Source organism: Abramis brama (assembly GCF_963993115.1).
Source record: "Abramis brama genome assembly, chromosome: 11".
Classification (NCBI taxonomy): Eukaryota; Metazoa; Chordata; class Actinopteri; order Cypriniformes; family Leuciscidae; genus Abramis; species Abramis brama.
In genome coordinates, this window is record NC_139973.1 from 28,376,775 (window position 1) to 28,395,521 (window position 18,747).

The 18,747-nt window shown below is 35.8% G+C and overlaps 1 protein-coding gene across 2 annotated transcripts; it reads right to left on the reverse strand.

Annotated features, from left to right (window-relative positions):
- Window positions 1-4,770: 4,770 nt before the first annotated feature.
- Window positions 4,771-14,404, reverse strand: rhebl1 (Ras homolog, mTORC1 binding like 1). Of its 2 annotated transcripts, XM_084128219.1 has the most exons (9): window positions 14,252-14,404; window positions 14,060-14,145; window positions 11,732-11,803; window positions 10,913-10,980; window positions 10,739-10,821; window positions 8,171-8,227; window positions 8,034-8,081; window positions 6,312-6,393; window positions 4,771-6,156 (listed from the first exon to the last, which is right to left on the reverse strand). In XM_084128219.1, exons 1-9 carry the CDS (start codon window positions 14,323-14,325, stop codon window positions 6,064-6,066), a joined length of 663 nt encoding a protein of 220 aa, XP_083984345.1. In that variant the 5' UTR covers window positions 14,326-14,404; the 3' UTR covers window positions 4,771-6,063. The 2 variants fall into 2 exon arrangements, with proteins under 2 accessions (XP_083984345.1, XP_083984346.1); XM_084128220.1 differs by lacking the exon at window positions 14,252-14,404 and having other exon boundaries at window positions 14,060-14,245.
- Between the last annotated feature and the right edge of the window lie 4,343 nt (window positions 14,405-18,747).

Consider the following 18,747-nt stretch of genomic DNA (forward strand, 5'->3'; position numbering starts at 1 on the left):
GAAGGAGAAAGATTCTGAGGCAATAGCGCTGTAGGCAATAGGTTGGACCCGTCCCTCGCTCGAGCGCCATTGGCTATTGCTATTGCAATAGCGTGATTCAGTCAGGCTTCAGCATTTTCGAAGAAAGAAGTTTACCCAAAGCGTCAGCTAATGACGCAATGTGGAGAAACCTACCTCGAAAGGGAACTTCTGTTTCAGTAATGAGAACTTAATCATTCAGACTATTTTTAAATATATTATGAATCGTTCATTTAAATATTATATACTAACTGTTGACATTTTGCTTTATGTCCTGTTTCATTGTAGACGGTGAGCAATAGTGTTGTCACGTACACGTCACGTATTTCGATACAAGTTGGTACTGAAATTAAAAAAATGTGACGATACCAGCATTTCCCTCTAGCATTTTGAGTGCTGTTGAATGTATTCAACTGCTAATAATAATCAGGATAGCAGGAGACCTGAGCAACGGAAGTTAGATCAGTCAGAATCAGAAATCAATGTAGTGGAAAAGGCAACAACGTCGTCTGTGAGAGAACATAACTGGTCAACTTGTGAATTATGTTCTTAGAGTTGTGCTGTCACTGTTTAGTGACATCATTGTATGTTCCGGGAAAACTTAAAGGCACACTGTGAAGGAATTGTGTTTTTGTCAAACAGCGACCCCTAGAGTCGCTATGGAATACTTGCATTGTCGTAAATACCCCTCCACCCCCCACCCTGTACACCGGTACCTGCATCGGGCATGGAATAGACACAGATAGACTCCGAAGACATGATTATTGCAATTTATCATAATAGTTTGCAAATTGTACTCGTTTACACTATTTACAACCTCTACATTAGGCTTATTTATGTCCTGATAATTATGTGAGATATTAAAAACTGTTCTCATGATAATCGCAAGAATCAACGTCAACAGCGTCGTCTGATATCCCTCAGGACTACGTGATAAATACAACTCACAACACCTGAGTTCAGCTGGCAAACTAGTTCGTGAGGCAAGCTAGGCAATAAAACATAACGCAAAAAACATGTAAGAGAAACGAGTGTTTTTTTAGCAAGTCTGTTAACAGCTCTGATAATCGAAAGCTAGCTAGACATATGTGGAAATTATTGGACTGGTCTAATTATCAGCAATAAATGAATGAACAGCATATAAAAAAAACATACTACAAGCAAGCGCAACAACATACAACATAGAATGCAAACAAGTTTACAAATAAGATATTTATTTACTGCCCACTTCATGCGTTTTCTCAGATCGGATAGCTATCAGATTTATCAAAACAATTCCATTTACACCTGGTCACATAAATGTGTTTTTGCGAAACGGATTTAAATCCGATCTTCAATTCCCGCGCTGTATGCAGATTTAATGGAGTGCACGAGCAACAGATATGAGCTGCATTTTATTGATAATCAGCTAAAATTTCAAAATCAAAGACCGCAATAAGAGAGAGCGGCAACAGCCCTGGTAAGATCACTTCATTTCTTTACTTTTAATGATGATGATTGTGTGTTAAGCGTCTGCGACTTACTTTCACTTTGATTTGCGATAGTTTGCACGTTCTCTTTATGACTATGCTCAGTTGCTCATCTGCGGTGATGTGTGTTCCAGTAGCGTCGTCATATCTGTCTATAACATATAGCCTATAACACGCTCTCACACGTTTTTATTTTTAGCATTTTTGAGAGGAGTACAATTTACATATGTGGTTTCAACAACCAGATGCATTTACACTTGTCCAGTTTCGTCTGGAATGCGGCACAGACCTCCTCCTTTAGTGGTTTGAGCGATCGGATTCAAATCCGTCTTGAATGCGTTTCGGAGGGCATTTACACCTGGTCTTTTCACGATCAGATAGCTATCCCATCTGAGAAAACGCATGAAGTGGCCAGGTGTAAACAGCCCCATGACAAAAACATACGCACGAAAGCCGAAAACAAACGCTGGTTGGCCTCTCACGTCCAAATTTGACGAAGTGGTGGGGGAAGTGACGTATGCCGTAAAGCAGTCGAATTTTGTAGTTCTTTTTGTGCTATGGTTACTACCCGAACCCTGAAGTTACATAGTGCCAGTAAAAGCGATACAGACCCCGTCAGGCTATGGCAGACGTGTCATTCAACCTATTGTAAGTCGATGTACCATCACAAGGGTCTTGGAAATATATTATGAAGGTTGAAAAGTTTCACAGTGTGCCTTTAAGTTGTATGGTCAGTCTCGGTCACAGTGCCTTTTAATTGCTGTTTTTGAACCGGAAGTGCTAAAATGCAACTCGTTTCTGCGTTTTGGCCTACAAAGTGATTTCTAAAAGTGACTCTATTGGAATAAGTACTAGTAGCCTACTGGAATAAGTACTATCCTATTAAAGAATAAGCACTAGTAGCAAATAAATAAAGAAGCCTACCTAATGGAATAAATAGTATCTAAAAAGTAATTAGTTGCATATACTAGTGCATTTTAAGGATTAAATGTTAAAATGGCTTGCCAAGCCGCAATCGAAAGGAGCTCAAGTTGGCTGTGTTCAAAATAGTTCATAACCTTATACAGTGCACTATATGAGGGAACAGACATTAGTGGTGTCTAAGACAGTAACAATTGAGTGCATTTATTTAATCCCATAATACACTTTAAAGGTCCCGTTCTTCGTGATCCCATGTTTCAAACTTTAGTTAGTGTGTAATGTTGTTGTTAGAGTATAAATAATATCTGTAAAATTATAAAGCTCAAAGTTCAATGCCAAGCGAGATATTTTATTTAACAGAAGTCGCCTACATCGAACGGCCCGTTTGGACTACATCCCTCTACTTCCTTCTTTAATGACATCAGTAGAACAGTTTTTTGACTAACCTCCGCCCACAGGAATGCTCCCTCAACTCTACCGAAATTCGTTTATGTACTTGCGCACTTCTTATAACTTACTGTGTTTACTCAGCTCTTACGGTGATTTTCTGAAGTAAAACTGAAGCTTCATCCTTTGTGTGATGTACAATAAACTTTATTAAACTCATCAGTATATGTTTGATCATCATTCGGACCTGGTCCGAAACAGCAGACTTGTAGGCTATTAATAAATAATGGATACATACAAGAAGCAGATGACAAATACGTTATAATAACCGTAATTAAACTACTAAACTATACCTGTTCCATCTCTATACAGCACTCTGACTCTGTAGGCATTATTGTCCGACTCGAAATGAACACTGTTACTGAGAGTTTCTGATATTATCATCATTCCGTCAATTTCCGTGAGATGAAATTGTCCTGAGAGACTGAGCGCGAGCTCATGAAGCTCCGCCCCCTGGGTCGTCCAGCAGCAGCTTATTTGCATTTAAAGGGCACACACTAAAACAGCGCGTTTTTTTTTAGCCCCCAAAAATGACAATTTAAACATGCTGTAAAAAATGATCTGTTGGGTATTTTGAGCTGAAACTTCACATACACACTCTGGGGACATCAGAGACTTATTTTACATCTTGTGAAAAGGGGCATAATACGGGACCTTTAATAACGAGCCCCAGCAGTTCGGACTAGCAGGCAGCCACAGGGCGGAAGTGAGGAGTGGAGCCGAACATTTTCTTTTATTAAATAAAGTCAAGCACAACGGATATCTCTGCGAGTTGTCTGTAATATTGTCAATTTGTCACGATGTGGTGAACTAATTTATATATTAAAGTGTTTATCTGCCAAAAATATTGAATCTGTGCTGCACACGTCTTTCTCATTTTATTTTTGAAACAATAATTTGTTGTTCTACTTTATTGTAGGTTATTTTCCTGTGGTCAGTTCACTTATGTTTTGGATAGGGTGTTGTAAATGAGCTTCACAATTACTGTATGCTTTGTATTTATTATTTATAAATAGCTAATAAAACGTTTACGTTTATGAACATAGTTTTTCTTTTGCATTTGTGAAAATATGGATATTCATTTTAATCATATGCAGAAAGGCCATTATACAATGGGCTTAAAATCAAACAGTTATTGTGTTTTAAGATGAATTCTTTTTTGTATGAAGTTTGCATGTTTTTTTTTAAATTATAGCCATTTATATTATATATTTTATAAAATATTGGTTTTCATATAATGAAATGCACGATTCATTCACTTGTTCAAGGCTATATGTCACACTCTGTATAAGTATTATTTGTAACAACATGAACACGAAGGAAATAATATTACATAATGCAGTCAAATGGTAAACTACAATACGGTAACACATTTTAATATAGGCTTTTAATTAATTTAAAATAAAAAAGTTGTATATTTGTATATCGTTGAACTAACAATGAACTATTGATTGTGTAGCATGATTAATAGGCTGGTTTGAAATATTTATCATTGTACAGGTACTTTTTTTTTTTTTTTTTTTTAAGTAAAGTTTGGAGATATCAATACGATCAATTTGTGAAAATAGCTCACATCCCACTCTGTGGTTGCTGGAGTTCTGCAGCTGGATACCATTGCGGCTATAGATACCCAAGCACTGTGAGCGCCACACCGAATGAATTCTCGCCTTTCACCAGAAGATGGTGACCGCAGCTCTTCCATCACAGCGTGAATCGAACAACATAAGTATGACAAAGTAAAACCACACTCAAAACAAAACCATATTCTCCAAAGATTCATTGTAATAAGGTGGTTAGGCAGCAAGTTACATCATATGGTAAATGCACTCCTGACTGGCTATTTCAACTTTGATGTGAGAGATCCAACTAACTCTTGATAGTTGGAAACGGAAGAACAACAAATAAAAAGAAAACACATTCTTTAAATGTTTTATTTTTCCACATACAAAAATTCCATATACAGAAGTCCCTAAAATTATAATGAAGGCTGTCAAAATTATAAAAATGAAAAACCTGGCACCCTGAACTTCACAGGAAAATGAGGGGGTCAGATCTTAAAGGACCTTCAGACTTAATGCTAATTCAATGTAATATGGGTCAGGAAATTACATGATGGTATTCGTGTCATGGTACTATTTAATATCGCTAACAATTACTAAATAGGAAGCAGAGAGGATGATGCCAAAGAAATGCATTAGAACAGTAGCCGGTGTATTATCAGTCTTAACTGCTCTAGAGAGATACTGTTGGTGATTAAGCTCATGGGTTAGGGTTAGCCACAGGGGCAAATTGTTGATCATGAATTGACTGGTCCTTGGCAACTATGCAAATATTAGCCCTCACAAATAGCAAATGGTCTGTATGAAGTTCAGCATTATCCTAAAAAAAGTGTCTTTATTTAATGAGGACTTTTATATGCCATGGGCACCTTTACGGGTAACCAAGTTCATTTCTGGATCAAAGCAAAACAATTCCAACAAAAATGCAAAGAAATAAAATAAAAATGCTAAATCTCACAAATAGCATTCTAACAAAGTTTTAAAGATCTCATATTTACTTTATACTGAAGGTTTAGAAAGAATACAATTCTTGTAGTCACTTGATTGTGTATAAAACCACCGGTGGTGCGCAAGAGTAGATCTTTTTGGGGTTCTGTTGTGTGTGTATGTATATATATATATACCCACACTGTTCACATACTCTACTAGGAAGAGGAAAGGAACAGCACAGCACTAAGTTGTCATATGTGCCGTCTTAAATGACAGTCTCTATATAAACTAAATTTCAACGGACTTCCCATTTTATTTCTTTTGGTTACACAAGAGAAGTAAAATTAGTAAATATGTTTCAGAGGGAGAGCAAAAAAATAAAATAAAATCAAAATGAGAACAACTGTGTATTGCTGAGATAAATTGAGATAGTAGTTGCAGACAGGTTAGCTCCTGTCAGATTAAACATGAAATGTCAGTCAACATATCAAAGCTGAAGGTTACAGAGATGGGAGATTTTAAGTAAAACCTTTTACAGTAATTTGGGCTTCAAATAGCATCAATATTTAATTCCCAACACTGAATATGATTTTTTGGAATAATGTTTGTTGACGCATCTGGAAATTAATCAGGAGAGGACCTATTTCTGAACTGCTTCGTTATAGTTAAAGGCAAGGTGATGTGTCTTTTAACTTCAGCATGTGAGTTTACTGCATGCCTTACATCACTGCACACTTCTTCTCCTCTGATGGGGCATTTCCATCAACCTTTTCCATTTCCAGAATAATCCTCTTGAAAACCTCTACAGCTGTCTGTAAAATTGAAAGTTCTTTTAAGAAGGAGAACATATACACAAATGATCAAACTGTACAGAAAACAAATATATGCTTATTACAGAAATGTGTCAACAAAATGTTTTGTTAAACTGTAGCAAAAGTTCCTATTCAAGATACGAAGAAGGTGTTACCTGATTTTCCTTAGCGGATGACTCCATGAAAGCAGCACCCCAAGAATCAGCTAGCTTCTTGCCCTCTTCTGGTTTAATCACTCTAAATTAAAACAACAAAAAAGAGAGCATGACAGAGTGGGAATGCTTTGCCTTCCACCACAAAATGTTAGAAAACCTTAAAGTTTTAAAGTCTGGAAGACAATTTTGTGGTCTGAAATGTGATAAATATTTAAGAACTCCTTGTTGCTTAATATATTACAAATAAAAGCACAAAAAGACATTAAATCACATTTATGAGTAGTATTTATGAATTTAATGTTAATAACTTAATTACAAAAAAAAAATTGTCATTAATTTAGCCATACATTAACAGAAAATACAATTACTTTTTATAACATTTTGTCAAGAGCATCTAATGGTTATATACAGCAAATGAGACAAACGCCCTTTAAACTAGGATGGGTTTGAACAGGGTTTCCACTCTTTCACGAACACCAGATCCAAGGACTTTTTAAAGCACCTTTTATTTTGTATCAAGCACAATATAGACAATAAAGGCGAGTTTGTTACTGCCAACATGGACAATATTAACTGTAAAAAAGTTTACAGTTTATTTTGACTAAAAATGACGATTTCAACAACAGTTCAAATAATACAAGTTTTGACCAAAAAAAAGAAAAGAAATGGATGAGTCAAAATGATAAATGATTATAGCTACATATTAATTTAAAATATTATATATAATCTAGATACCTGATTATTCTATATATATTTTTAAAGCACATTAGCTCCTTATCAATCCATATTTACAACACTGTGTGTTATGGGTCGATCTTATGGGTCGACCCATATATGTAAATATATGGGTCGATCTTCGCATTGGTCTGAACAAAAATGGGAGACGTGCTGAATGTAAATGCAGTTTCAATGTCTGACAGTAGATGGCGGTTTTGGAACAGCAGAAATATATTGTTTTCCCCAACTTCTGTAAACTTACTTCTGTAATCAAAGCAGCACAGCGCTTATAAACACTACTTTATTAGGGATTATTCATTAGAATTTTGATTAGCCAATTTTTAATAGCTCAATACTGAGTCAACCAAGCATCATTGAATTTGCCCTTCCCTGCTGGCACTGCTCATGATCACGATCACGATCACGATCCACGCACTCACGCTGCTTTTCCCCCGTTTTCCTCCTCATCAGAAACGTGGTTTCATTCTGGCTTTTGCAGTGCATAAAGGCCAATTTTTGTAATATCACCATTCTACTCTAACAAATTTTACTTCAAATTTAATTCAAACACTTTCAAAGACCTGTGTTTGTTTTCATAGACTTTCCAGGCCCTGAATGCTATGTGTCTGAAATTCAAGTACTTTCAAAAAGCAAGGGAACCCTGTTTGCAGAAGTACCTATTAAATATAATTTAAAATGAACGAAAGGCAATATGACTGGCTGGGTAAAATTGGGATCCAGTCTGTCTTATGGCAAAAACATCAAAGGCTTTATAATAGCGCTACCTGTCAAGACTGATGGGCGCATGTTCGACAACTGGCGGGATTTGAGACAATTCTACCAAGTTTAACACAAATTTGAAGTTCTACATAATCTAGTTCTACAAAAATTTAAAATAGAATAAAAATAAATAAGCCAACACCATAAAAAAAAAAAAAAGCAATATAATAGGGTTTAAGTGCTTGGTCCCTAAATGTGAATAGGTGAATATATAGTTATGCTTACCTTTCCATGTGAAGGTCTTTTTTGTTCCCAACTAGAACAGTAGGTACCCTGGGTAAATATGTAATATTTATGACTACATGTTTTATGACCGTGTGTAATATTTTGACCATATGTTCATGAGTTTAAACCACACTTACTGTATCTTTCCAACCATATCAAGAAGCTTGTCATGTAGAACCTGCACAACTTCAAAACTGAAAACAGAGCGGATTATGTTTACATTGTGTTGGCCTCTGAGAAATATTCAAATAAGCATCTAGGCCCTTACAATCAGAAGAAAAATAACCCATATCAGAATTTAAGGTTAAATAAAGGTACTTCTTCTCAGCCAATACTAGTGTTAGTATAATGGTATTGAAAAATAGCACATTGGTTTTGAAAAATACAAAATATTAATACAATATGAAATTGTTTTTGCTTTAAAACAAACAATAAAATATATTTCTGGTGCCAATCCTGTTCTTGACCAGTGTTTCCCTGGGCGAAATAAAGCCTGTCTAGAACCAGCCCTGTTTCTCCACAGACTTCTGATACAAAAGTTGATACAAGGTGATATATACGTGTCGTTTATGTGACTACATAACCTGTCCAAAAACAAATATGATGTGTCAGTGTTTGTGTAAGCAGCACTTCTGCATTATGTTGTTCACGGTACCAGAAGTCATTCTTGTGTACCGGCAGATCTGGCTGTAAACTGTCGGTAATCTCTTCAAGTACTTGCTTGAGACTGAGACAGAAACTGAACCCGCAGATTCATTCTCTCTCATGCAATTTAACATATTAAGACCTACAGAGTAATGCACTGCAATGTTATTACATTGCTCAGAGAGACTGCCATAACAATTAGTGGAATCGATTTTTCCAGCCCAAAATATTAGTCAGTAACCTGCACCAGAACCATGCCAGAGTAAAAGGGGTCTTGACAGAGCCAGTGTTCATGGTTTAAGCCTTCTATTTGAATTGTTATATTTATATCTATAGTATAGTATTATGGTATGGCAGTCATAGTGGTTACAACAAAAAAAAGATGTCATATTTCAAATGTTTTTATTTTTACTCTACTAAATAGAGTACGTTTACACAACAACATTGTACTAAAAATGGAAAAGTTTTTCCTTCGCGTTTTCCGCATATAAACGATTTTGTCAAAACGATCCCTGTTCACACAGATACGTGAAAATGACTAAAAAGCGAGTGGTTGGCAATGTCATTTTGTAAATAACACTACGTGCCTGTACACTGAACAGGTAATATGAATGTTTCCGTTTTCACAAATTCACATTTTTGTTGTTTACACAGAGACAATAACGCTATCATTTTCAAAAGTTTGCGTTTTCAGGCCCCCAAAATGCAGATGTCGTGTAAATGAATGGCCAAAACGCATAAAAAAAGTTTCCCATTTTTAGCTGAAAATGGTGTCGTGTAAACAGCCCCAAAGTTTAATTAGTACACTAATGCAACAGTTTGATACATGTACCAAGTAGAATTAGTGCATATATCTGGTAAGATTTAAATATGTTATTGCACATTTGAAACAGAAATTTTGGTCATAAATGGCATCAAATCTGTAAATTGGATTTGTAAATTGAAATTGTCATTCATGATTAGCCTTTGAGGGTTTAGTTTTAATAATAATTAGTTTGTTGTTTTGAGTAAGCTGCCTTGAAATTGTGCACACTACTTCTGTATCAACGACGTTATTTGAACAAAAATATTTGTTTCATGTTTAGGAAACTAGTGTAGCTGACTAAAGCTTAAACGTGGTCTGCATGCTCAATTCTTCTGAACTAACTGGTAAGTTTTACACAGAAAGCACTAACATGTATTGGTTAGGCAGTACAAAATGTAAAGAGAACTGCCGTGCCCACAACTCTTTTGTCTTTATCTCCACAAACATCTGAATCTGCACTTCATCTTTATAGTAAGTGTGCAGAAGATCTGTTGATTGGTGTTGTAGGTTACTGTGCTTCTCCTTTCCCCTCCTATGCTCCCCTTTCAATTCTTCTCATAACTTTTTATGAGCCTTTTCAAATCTGTGATGTGATATGATGACCAGCATAAAATTAGGGATTATGACCCTTTAAAGAGTTGCTTATTTTCTTTGGTCTTGCACAGTCCATGATGTAAATTTCATCATCAGCAGGACCAGCTGCAAGGACTGTGCATGTGCAGTACAAATTTTCCAGCCTCACGTCTGAGTGCTTCGCCTTCTTGTGTGCCTGACCGAATTCACTGCACTAATGTTTCTAACAGGGCTGTTCAATTAATAAATGATCAAAGAATTTGGAAACAACAACGAAAAATTTTGAGTTTGAAACAGCATAAAGATGACAACCAAGAGAAAGTACCACAGATCAGTCGTAGTACACATGCATCACATTTGTCCATACAAGCTCATTGCCAATAGATTATAGTAAAAAAGAATAGAACTGGCAGAAAAACAAAGTCAGAAACCTAAAAAAGATGCAAACACAAAAACAACACTGGGTATATTGAATGAAGAACAAGAATGAAGAACAAAATTTAAAAAAGAGTGATTACATAAGCATGCAAGTTTGTTTATTTGCATTATTAACCTGTCACTTAAAATTAAATGGTCAGAAGAGACCAAACATTTAAACATTCCAGTTGTATGACTAAAGAAAACAAAATAAAACATAAAAGAATAATAACAATGCAAGTAAGAAAAAAAAAAAAAACCTGACCTTTTCATTGAAGTGACAGAGTACACCAGAACGTAACCATGAATATCCATAGAATGAGACTGGGGGAAAATGGAATACTCATCCTAAACAGAAAAGGGGAGGGGAACAACTGGTATGAAAATTAATGATGAAAAAAGAAAAAGATTTAAATAGAAAAATTGTAGGGGGTCTTACCTGTCCAGCAGTGTCAACTAACTGGAGATTGAAATCCTGGCCATTCACAGACACCATTTTATTAAAAGCTTAAAGACAAACAAAAAGATTTTAAATTGGGGACCAAATGTCATGTAGTTGTATGAATGTCCACAATTCAGTCACCATACTGAGAACACACAGGCAGGCATTATAACTAAATTATAAATGACAGAAACACATACATATGACATTTCAGTATCAAATTTCATAATTAGTTAAGCTGACAGGTGTCACTAAAACAATAGCAACCATTACTGATCATTTGATGAAATACATTAATTTTTTGTTTACTCCTTTTTATTTAAATTCATTGAAATTAATCACTATTTGAAAATAACCAATGATCTGTTAAGCATTATGTAACAATGTTTGTTAATGAATAATTAATGTTATAACGTAATGCACACTAAACTTGCCTAAACATTAAAATAAACTAAAATGCAAAAGAAACAAGCAAAACAATAAAAATATAAATTATTAATAATAAAAAAAACCTGGTTATAATATGTAGTCCTACAGACTAAAGGACAGGGTTTATTTCACATGGAGAGAGGCATGGGTTCTCCCAAATTAGTGCCCATGATTCAATGATTGATTGTGCCCAAGGCACCACACTGGCCAGAACCGGTCTAGCCCACTTTCATACTTTTGTACAATACTGTGATTGATTCTTCTACATCATACAACGGTCTTAAAACTAGAATCTACTAGTTGCTAGCTACTAAATTTAATGTATTTGCCCATCATAATGGGCTATAATATTAGTAATATAGTAGGTCAAAGTATTTCAGTACTCACTGTTTTCAATAGTAGGGTCGTAGGAATCTACAAATTGTCCTTCTACAAACTGTATCGTGAGGGAGGATTTTCCTGTTGTAAAATAAATAAAAATGATTAACAAAGTAATGTTAAAAATAATTAGTAACAAAAACAGAGACAGCTATTATAAGGGTTTTGAATGACATTAAATAATATTATTATTATTTTATTATAATGGAAAGAATGTTGAAGTGTTGAGAAAGCTGCTTACTGATCAAGCCACATTATGTATAGGCAGGTGAAGAGTATGCCACCAACACATGTAAATGTACTGATACTGTCAGAGCAATCTTTTTCTTTTCTTTTTTTTTTTAATGGACCCATGAACTTCATAAATACAGATGATACGGATGATATTGCAACCTCTGCCCATACACGGCATAATGCATTGTGAAAATGCTAATACCAATTTTGTATGATTCCATTAAGTCAACATACAGTATGGGATAGTAAAGAATAAATTGCCATTTCATTGTCCCTTCTGCCCAATTTCTTTTGAACATTTTTAGCGTACCGTTTTTAATGAACTCATGAACTTCACATATGGATAAATATAGATGGGTCGGGCAGTCATGGCCTAAAGGTTAGAGAGTCAGACTGGTAATCCGAAGGTTGCCGACAGGAAACGACTGAGGTGCCCTTGAGCAAGGCACCTAAACCCCAATTGCTCCCCAGGTGTCACAGCAAAAAATGCCTACTGCTCCGGATGTCTGTTCACTATCTTGGATGGGTTAAATGCAGAGGACAAATTCCGAGTATAGGTTACCATACTTGGCCTTCACATGCCACTTTCAAATCTTATTGAACCTTCTGCCCATTTCCTTTCGGCATCTCTGTGTTAAATATGATAATGAGAACTGATACAGTGTGACCTTGTATCAAAGTACAAAGATTAAACAGTTTGTTCATAACGCACTGAACAAACAAAGTACAAAATTATAATAATATATCTATCACATTTGAGCAATTAACTTTACAGCTTTCCCCTAATTCAATACAACTGCTGCCATTGAGCATTTAATTTTAATGGATGCAAACAACATCACACTAATGTGCTTTTACATTATCATTTAACTTCATGACTCACTGCATGTAAAATTTTTGGTAGAGCAAGAGAGATATAGTTTGCTGCCCTCAACTCGCAGACAACCTGCAGACCTAATGGCACCAATCTGCAAACAACACCACAGGACCTGCCACTTCAAGAGGCAATACATCAAATATACAAGATTTCACAGGTCGATGGCCGTACAAGATAAAGCTATGCATAGGTTGATATTCATCTACAAATACACAGTTTCCACATAAAACCGAACACGGCTAACATAAACAAAAATGATTCTCATGTATGGTGGCTTAAAATATCTACATTTACAGTATTGTTAGAACCATTTGATTTTGAAATGTTTATTTCTGAGATGGCACAGTAATAATTCTTCAAATTTGGCATTTTTGTAACAGCCCTCATATTACACGAACCCTTGAAAATTATCCACACGGGGAGATACTAAAATAAACCTTGGTTCATTCATATGTATTGTCTCAAATGTAAAGTTTATGGGCTAATTAAAACAGAATGGTACCGTAACAATTGTTCAAACTTTGACGGAGAAACGCAGACTCAAATTGCCTAGAGAAGATGCAACAGGACAGCTTATTCTTTGTTATCGTACATGTCAATTTCCTCACAAGACCATTAAAAATGTTACAGTGCAATTCGGGGTCTACTCATTCTGTATTATCCCAAAAACTTGATAGGGCACTACACTGTTTACCATTCCACAGTGTCATTTTTTACGTACCCTTGAAAATGACCGAGAATAAGCGCTTTAAATCCCTTTATGGACACAGCGCCATTCACATCGACACGTAGCGTAGCGTCATTTAAGGTGGAACGGAAAGCGATTTCATTTTAGCTAATCGAATAATTGGTTATAAAGGAAGTGCATCGCGTTACAGATCAATATTAAGACATGCTTACATGCTACTAAAAGTGCCCGATTGATGATATTCGAGTATTGGTCGGCATATCGCGCGTGATCTGACTGAAGAAGCACGTTGCTAATTCTTGCCAGCACCATGCGCTTTTCCATTATGTCGCCAAATGCTGCTGCGCGTTTAGAAGCTTGTTGACAGCATCGAAATAAATACGTAAATTTGTAAATACTTAAAACTTAAAGTGGCTAGAAACCAGTAAACAGCTCAAATGAAATGTAACGTTAATGAAATAATTACAAGAATTCTGCTAACTTAACGACTACATAACATCAAATACTTCCTACTTAAAAAATTATATCAAACACTTACCAACTGACCGATACCCCAATACAGCAATCTTTCTGTATTTAGGTTGAGGCATTCTTTGAAAATAACTTTTGAACGTCAAAACCAAACTGGAGGTTAAAAAAGAAATAGTTTATCAAACATTAGAGGTATATCACGTGATAACAACAAACTTTTCCACGCCCTCCAGAAAGATCTTCATCATTGTTTCTGTACCATAAAATGAACTTTTCGGTTGGTGGATGCTGTATAATCAAAAATATTTTTCTTGGGAAGTAAACATTGAGCATACAGTGACGTCTTAAACCTACGACGAATGAACTAAAATGCTTATTCACTGCAGTAGCGTGTCTTCTTCTTCTAAGCTTAATAGCGGTTGGGAAGTGTTGGTGCATTTCCGCCACCTATTGGGATGGAGGGGGTATCTTTATTATACAAAGCTATTTCTTTTTTTGATTCTTTATGCCTTATACATTTTATAAGCACATGCACAGTTTCTAAAAATCCACATTTATTACAATTGCCGAAATCACGCTTTCTTATTATATAAATTCATAAATTCAGAGCAGAGTATATGCTATATTCATGCATTTATGTACTATATTCAATGTATATTCATACATTCCTGCTACTTCCATAAACTGCTCTTTCACAACTTTTTTGAATGCAGATGGCACCCCTTTTTACTTTATCCCATATCTCTTGCCACGTCTCTTTGACAACTAGCCTAAATAAATCCTTCAATTTTGGGGTGTTTAAGAGCCTATATTACCTATATTATCAAACACCTTATCACCCTCCACTTCAATGTGAGCATGTACCCACAAAAAGACAACTGTAAGTTCTGACTGAACAAGTTGGTGTCTTCTGAACAAACTGAACAAAAAGTATTTCTATAGCATGGCTTGGCTTGATAATGACTTTCCACTCAATCTGAGCAAATCACAGTAGTTAGTGGTAGGCCTCTGTGTTAGCCCTGAACCAGGGACCTTCTTGCTGCAAGGCAACCATGCTTAATGCTTAATTTATACTTCTGCGTCATTGTCCGCGTTGACGCGCAATTACACATGCAGAGGGAGCATGGTTAAATTTTTGGAGAGGTGCACGTCAGGGTACGCCGAAGGGTATGCGTGCTACACACAGCCAACGACATAGCTATGGCGTGAGTTCGACGCAGAAGTATAAATTGGGCTTTAGCATGGACTTACGATGCTGCCACTTTTATAAAGCTTCATAGCTTCATGGCTATGTTTTGGCCAGTATTATAAAAAAATATCCTGAAGCTCATTGTGTATTTATCCTCCAGGCCACACTAGCCTTTTAATAATTTTTTTGAAAATTAGGATTATTGCATCTGCGAATTCAGACATTGTATTCAGCTCCATTTGAGTTCTAAACACAGAACCTTTCCAAAGAAGTTCTTTAAAAAAAAAAAGTTTGTATATAGTAGCCTATAGAAGTATATAGCCATAAAAATATGATATACTATTTCTATTGCTATTACTAATATATATATATATATATAATTAATAAAAAAAAATACATAAGTGAAGTCAGTGTGTGTGTGTTTGATTATTTGTAAGATGAGAATTGTTTTATAAAAGCAAATGCAAAAAATACACTGCAATCCGTTTTTTTAAACAGATGTACACGGTCGTGACTGTGGGTCATGTAGAGCGGTGATATCTTGCTTTTACCCATTTACTTTACACACATCTCTTGTAATTGGTGGGCCATGAAGTTTAATCATCATTAATCCCGCAATGTTTAAAACAAGACATGTAGTCTCCTTTTTAGACAATTATATTCACAAGACTAAAAGCCCTCCTGCATTCCCCTGTCTGACAGGAAAGGTCTGCATACAGTTCCTGAGGGGTTTCGAATCTTGGCACTCAGTAAGGGGAGATTCAATTAAGTCTCACATTCCCTTAATGGCCAGATTAGAGCATTGAAATGTGCACAGAGCCTACAAATCTTTGCTGTAAAGTATGAAGCTCCAATGGCCACCTGTTTCAGTAAAGAAAATCTTTGAGAGTTTCTTCCTTAAAAGGAAAACACTTGCACTTTCAAATTTCAATTAGGCTCTGCAAAAATGATTCAGTTAACCGTGACTTTCTCCAGTCCATGTATACTCTCTGTCTTCCCTCAGTCAATGATTGTGGTGGCTGCAGTTGTCAGGGGCAGGGAATGGTAGAATTCAAGTGATAATGCACCAGTTACTACAAAGAATCAGATACTGCTGGGATACAGTTAATGGGGAAGCTTACACGGTAGATTCTGAAGCAGCAAAACAAATGGGTATAAAGGCATACATAAGAAAAGACTGATCCTCAGAATTCGTTATACACTAACAGCCCTGCAAAGGTAAGCATACAGTGTATATAGGCCTATTTGGCCCTGACTGACTACACCTCTGATATGGAGTCAAATTTCAGTGAGGTAAGTGCATAAAGTATAGGTTATTTGACCATTTACGTCTGTTTGGTTGGATCGCACACTCATTGACAGAACAGAAGATAAAAGCGATCAGGCAATTTCGTTCAATTAAAAATAAGAGTTTTGTTGAATACAAATGTTTGTCTTCAGGAGACAAACCCCCCAAAAATTGCTAATCTAGGCTACACTAGATTACTCCCAGGGCTACACTTCCTAAAAGCATTGTAACCCTAGTAGACTGTGTAGAGACCATCAATGGTTCTACAATCTACTTAGGCTTTTGATGCTTTAGGGAAACGCAGCCTAGTATGGTCAGGTTTAGGGTTACTTGCAGTAATTGGGTTTAGGAATAGGGACTGCAGCCTTAACGATGGGGGTAATAGTCAAAAGATTGATCTGAAAATCAGTTTAAAAATGGTTGTCTCAATTAATTAATTAACTGAGGAGAATGCTAGATTTTTCAAACTATAATAAATATTATATTTATTATAAATATATTTAAAATATCAATATTTGGTTGACCCATAATGAGTGACAGGCAAGTATAAACACTAATTTCTCTAATTTTAAATGGAAGAAATAAGATCGCACCCAGACATAGGCAAATACCTTTGAACATGTTGAACAGATTAATCCAATAGATAGAACACGTACGTCTGCAAGATGTCTGTTAAAGATCACTTTATCTGGAAAGCATCTGCTGTTTACTAACATCTGATAGACGTCTTTTAGATGTCAGTTTTACATACTTTCTAAAACATCTTAAAGACATTTTCTAAATGTCTATTTGACATCTGACAGGAAACATCCTATAGATGTATTGTAGATGAGCAAACACTCATCTTCATACATACATCTTCCTAAAATAAAGGAAGATCAAGACAAAAATACATCTTCCAGATGTAAACACACACATCAAATAGACGTCTCCATGATGTACTTGTGCTATCAGAATATATTTCCTTAAAGTCGGCTTGAAAGTTGCGATATAGTCTTTTCTTCTCGAAAAGTTCTCGAACAAGAAAAATTCTTGGGCAGAACTTGATTTTGTCCATCAGGAATGGATTGGATCATTGGATTGTTGTCATTTGCTATTGCTGCGATCTAGGACAGAAAGGAACCCAGGGGTAGCGTTTGACAACCAGCTGAGCTTTTCCACCCACATCTTAACAACGGCCTGGTTGTGCAGGTTTGCGGTCTTCAACACTAGGAAAATCAGACCCTTCCATTTAGAATACGGGGCACAGCTATACTCGTCCAAGCGCTTGTAATTTGAAGGCTGGATACTGCAATGTTTTATTGGTGGGCCTTCCAACCAGCATGACTAAGCTTTTGCAGGTAATCCAGAGCACGGCAGCATGTCTAGTCTAGAACCCACATCACATCAAATTTAAAGTTTTAATTCTGTCATTAATTACTTACAGTCTTTCCATCATATAAACCGCTCAATTCATATGGATTAGTTTTACGATCTCTTTATGAACCTTTTGAAGCATCAAAGTATCAGTTGAGTAGCTGTCTATGGAGGGACAGAAAGCTCTTAGATCATCAACAAGATCTTCATTTGCGTTCCGGAGTTGAACGAAAGTCTTATGGGTTTGGAACAACATGAGGGTGAGTAATAAATGAAAGAATTTTCATTTTTGGGTGAACTATCCCTTTAAACCAGCGCACTTATTAAAAAAGATCTTCTTCATTTCTTCTCTTCCCTAGCTGGTTTCCTAATCTAGTTGTCTAATAAACCTGGTATTGTGTAGCCTACTACAATGTTTTTGTTGGCTCTTTGATGAATGCTTTGTTACTCTTTTGTAAGTATGCATTTAGCAGAAGATTTTATCCAAAGCGACATGTAATGTCCTAATGACAGGTTGTCCCACCCTTGCGCCATATGTCATCAGAGAAGAGATGTTGCAAGAAGGAGGGGAAATTATTTTAAATAAACAATATGATGAATTAAAAAAATAGTGATGTGTACGGATAAGTATTTATTTATAATAAATACTGAAATATTCCATAAAAAAAAGAAGAAAAAAAAGAATTGTTTGATTTCATGGTGACTTTAACAAACTTTTTTTCCCAGTTTTTTTTAGACTGTTCTATCTCAAAGCTACTTAATGCGTCTTGACTGATTAACAGGATATGTAAATAGGCCATACGTTCATTCAAGAATTCACGTTCCTGAACTGCAGTGTTTGACTGCTAGGGTGTGTTTCCGCGCCTGACTGGACACATGCGCATCATTTCACATCGAAGCAGCAGGAGCGGTGGGGAAATGA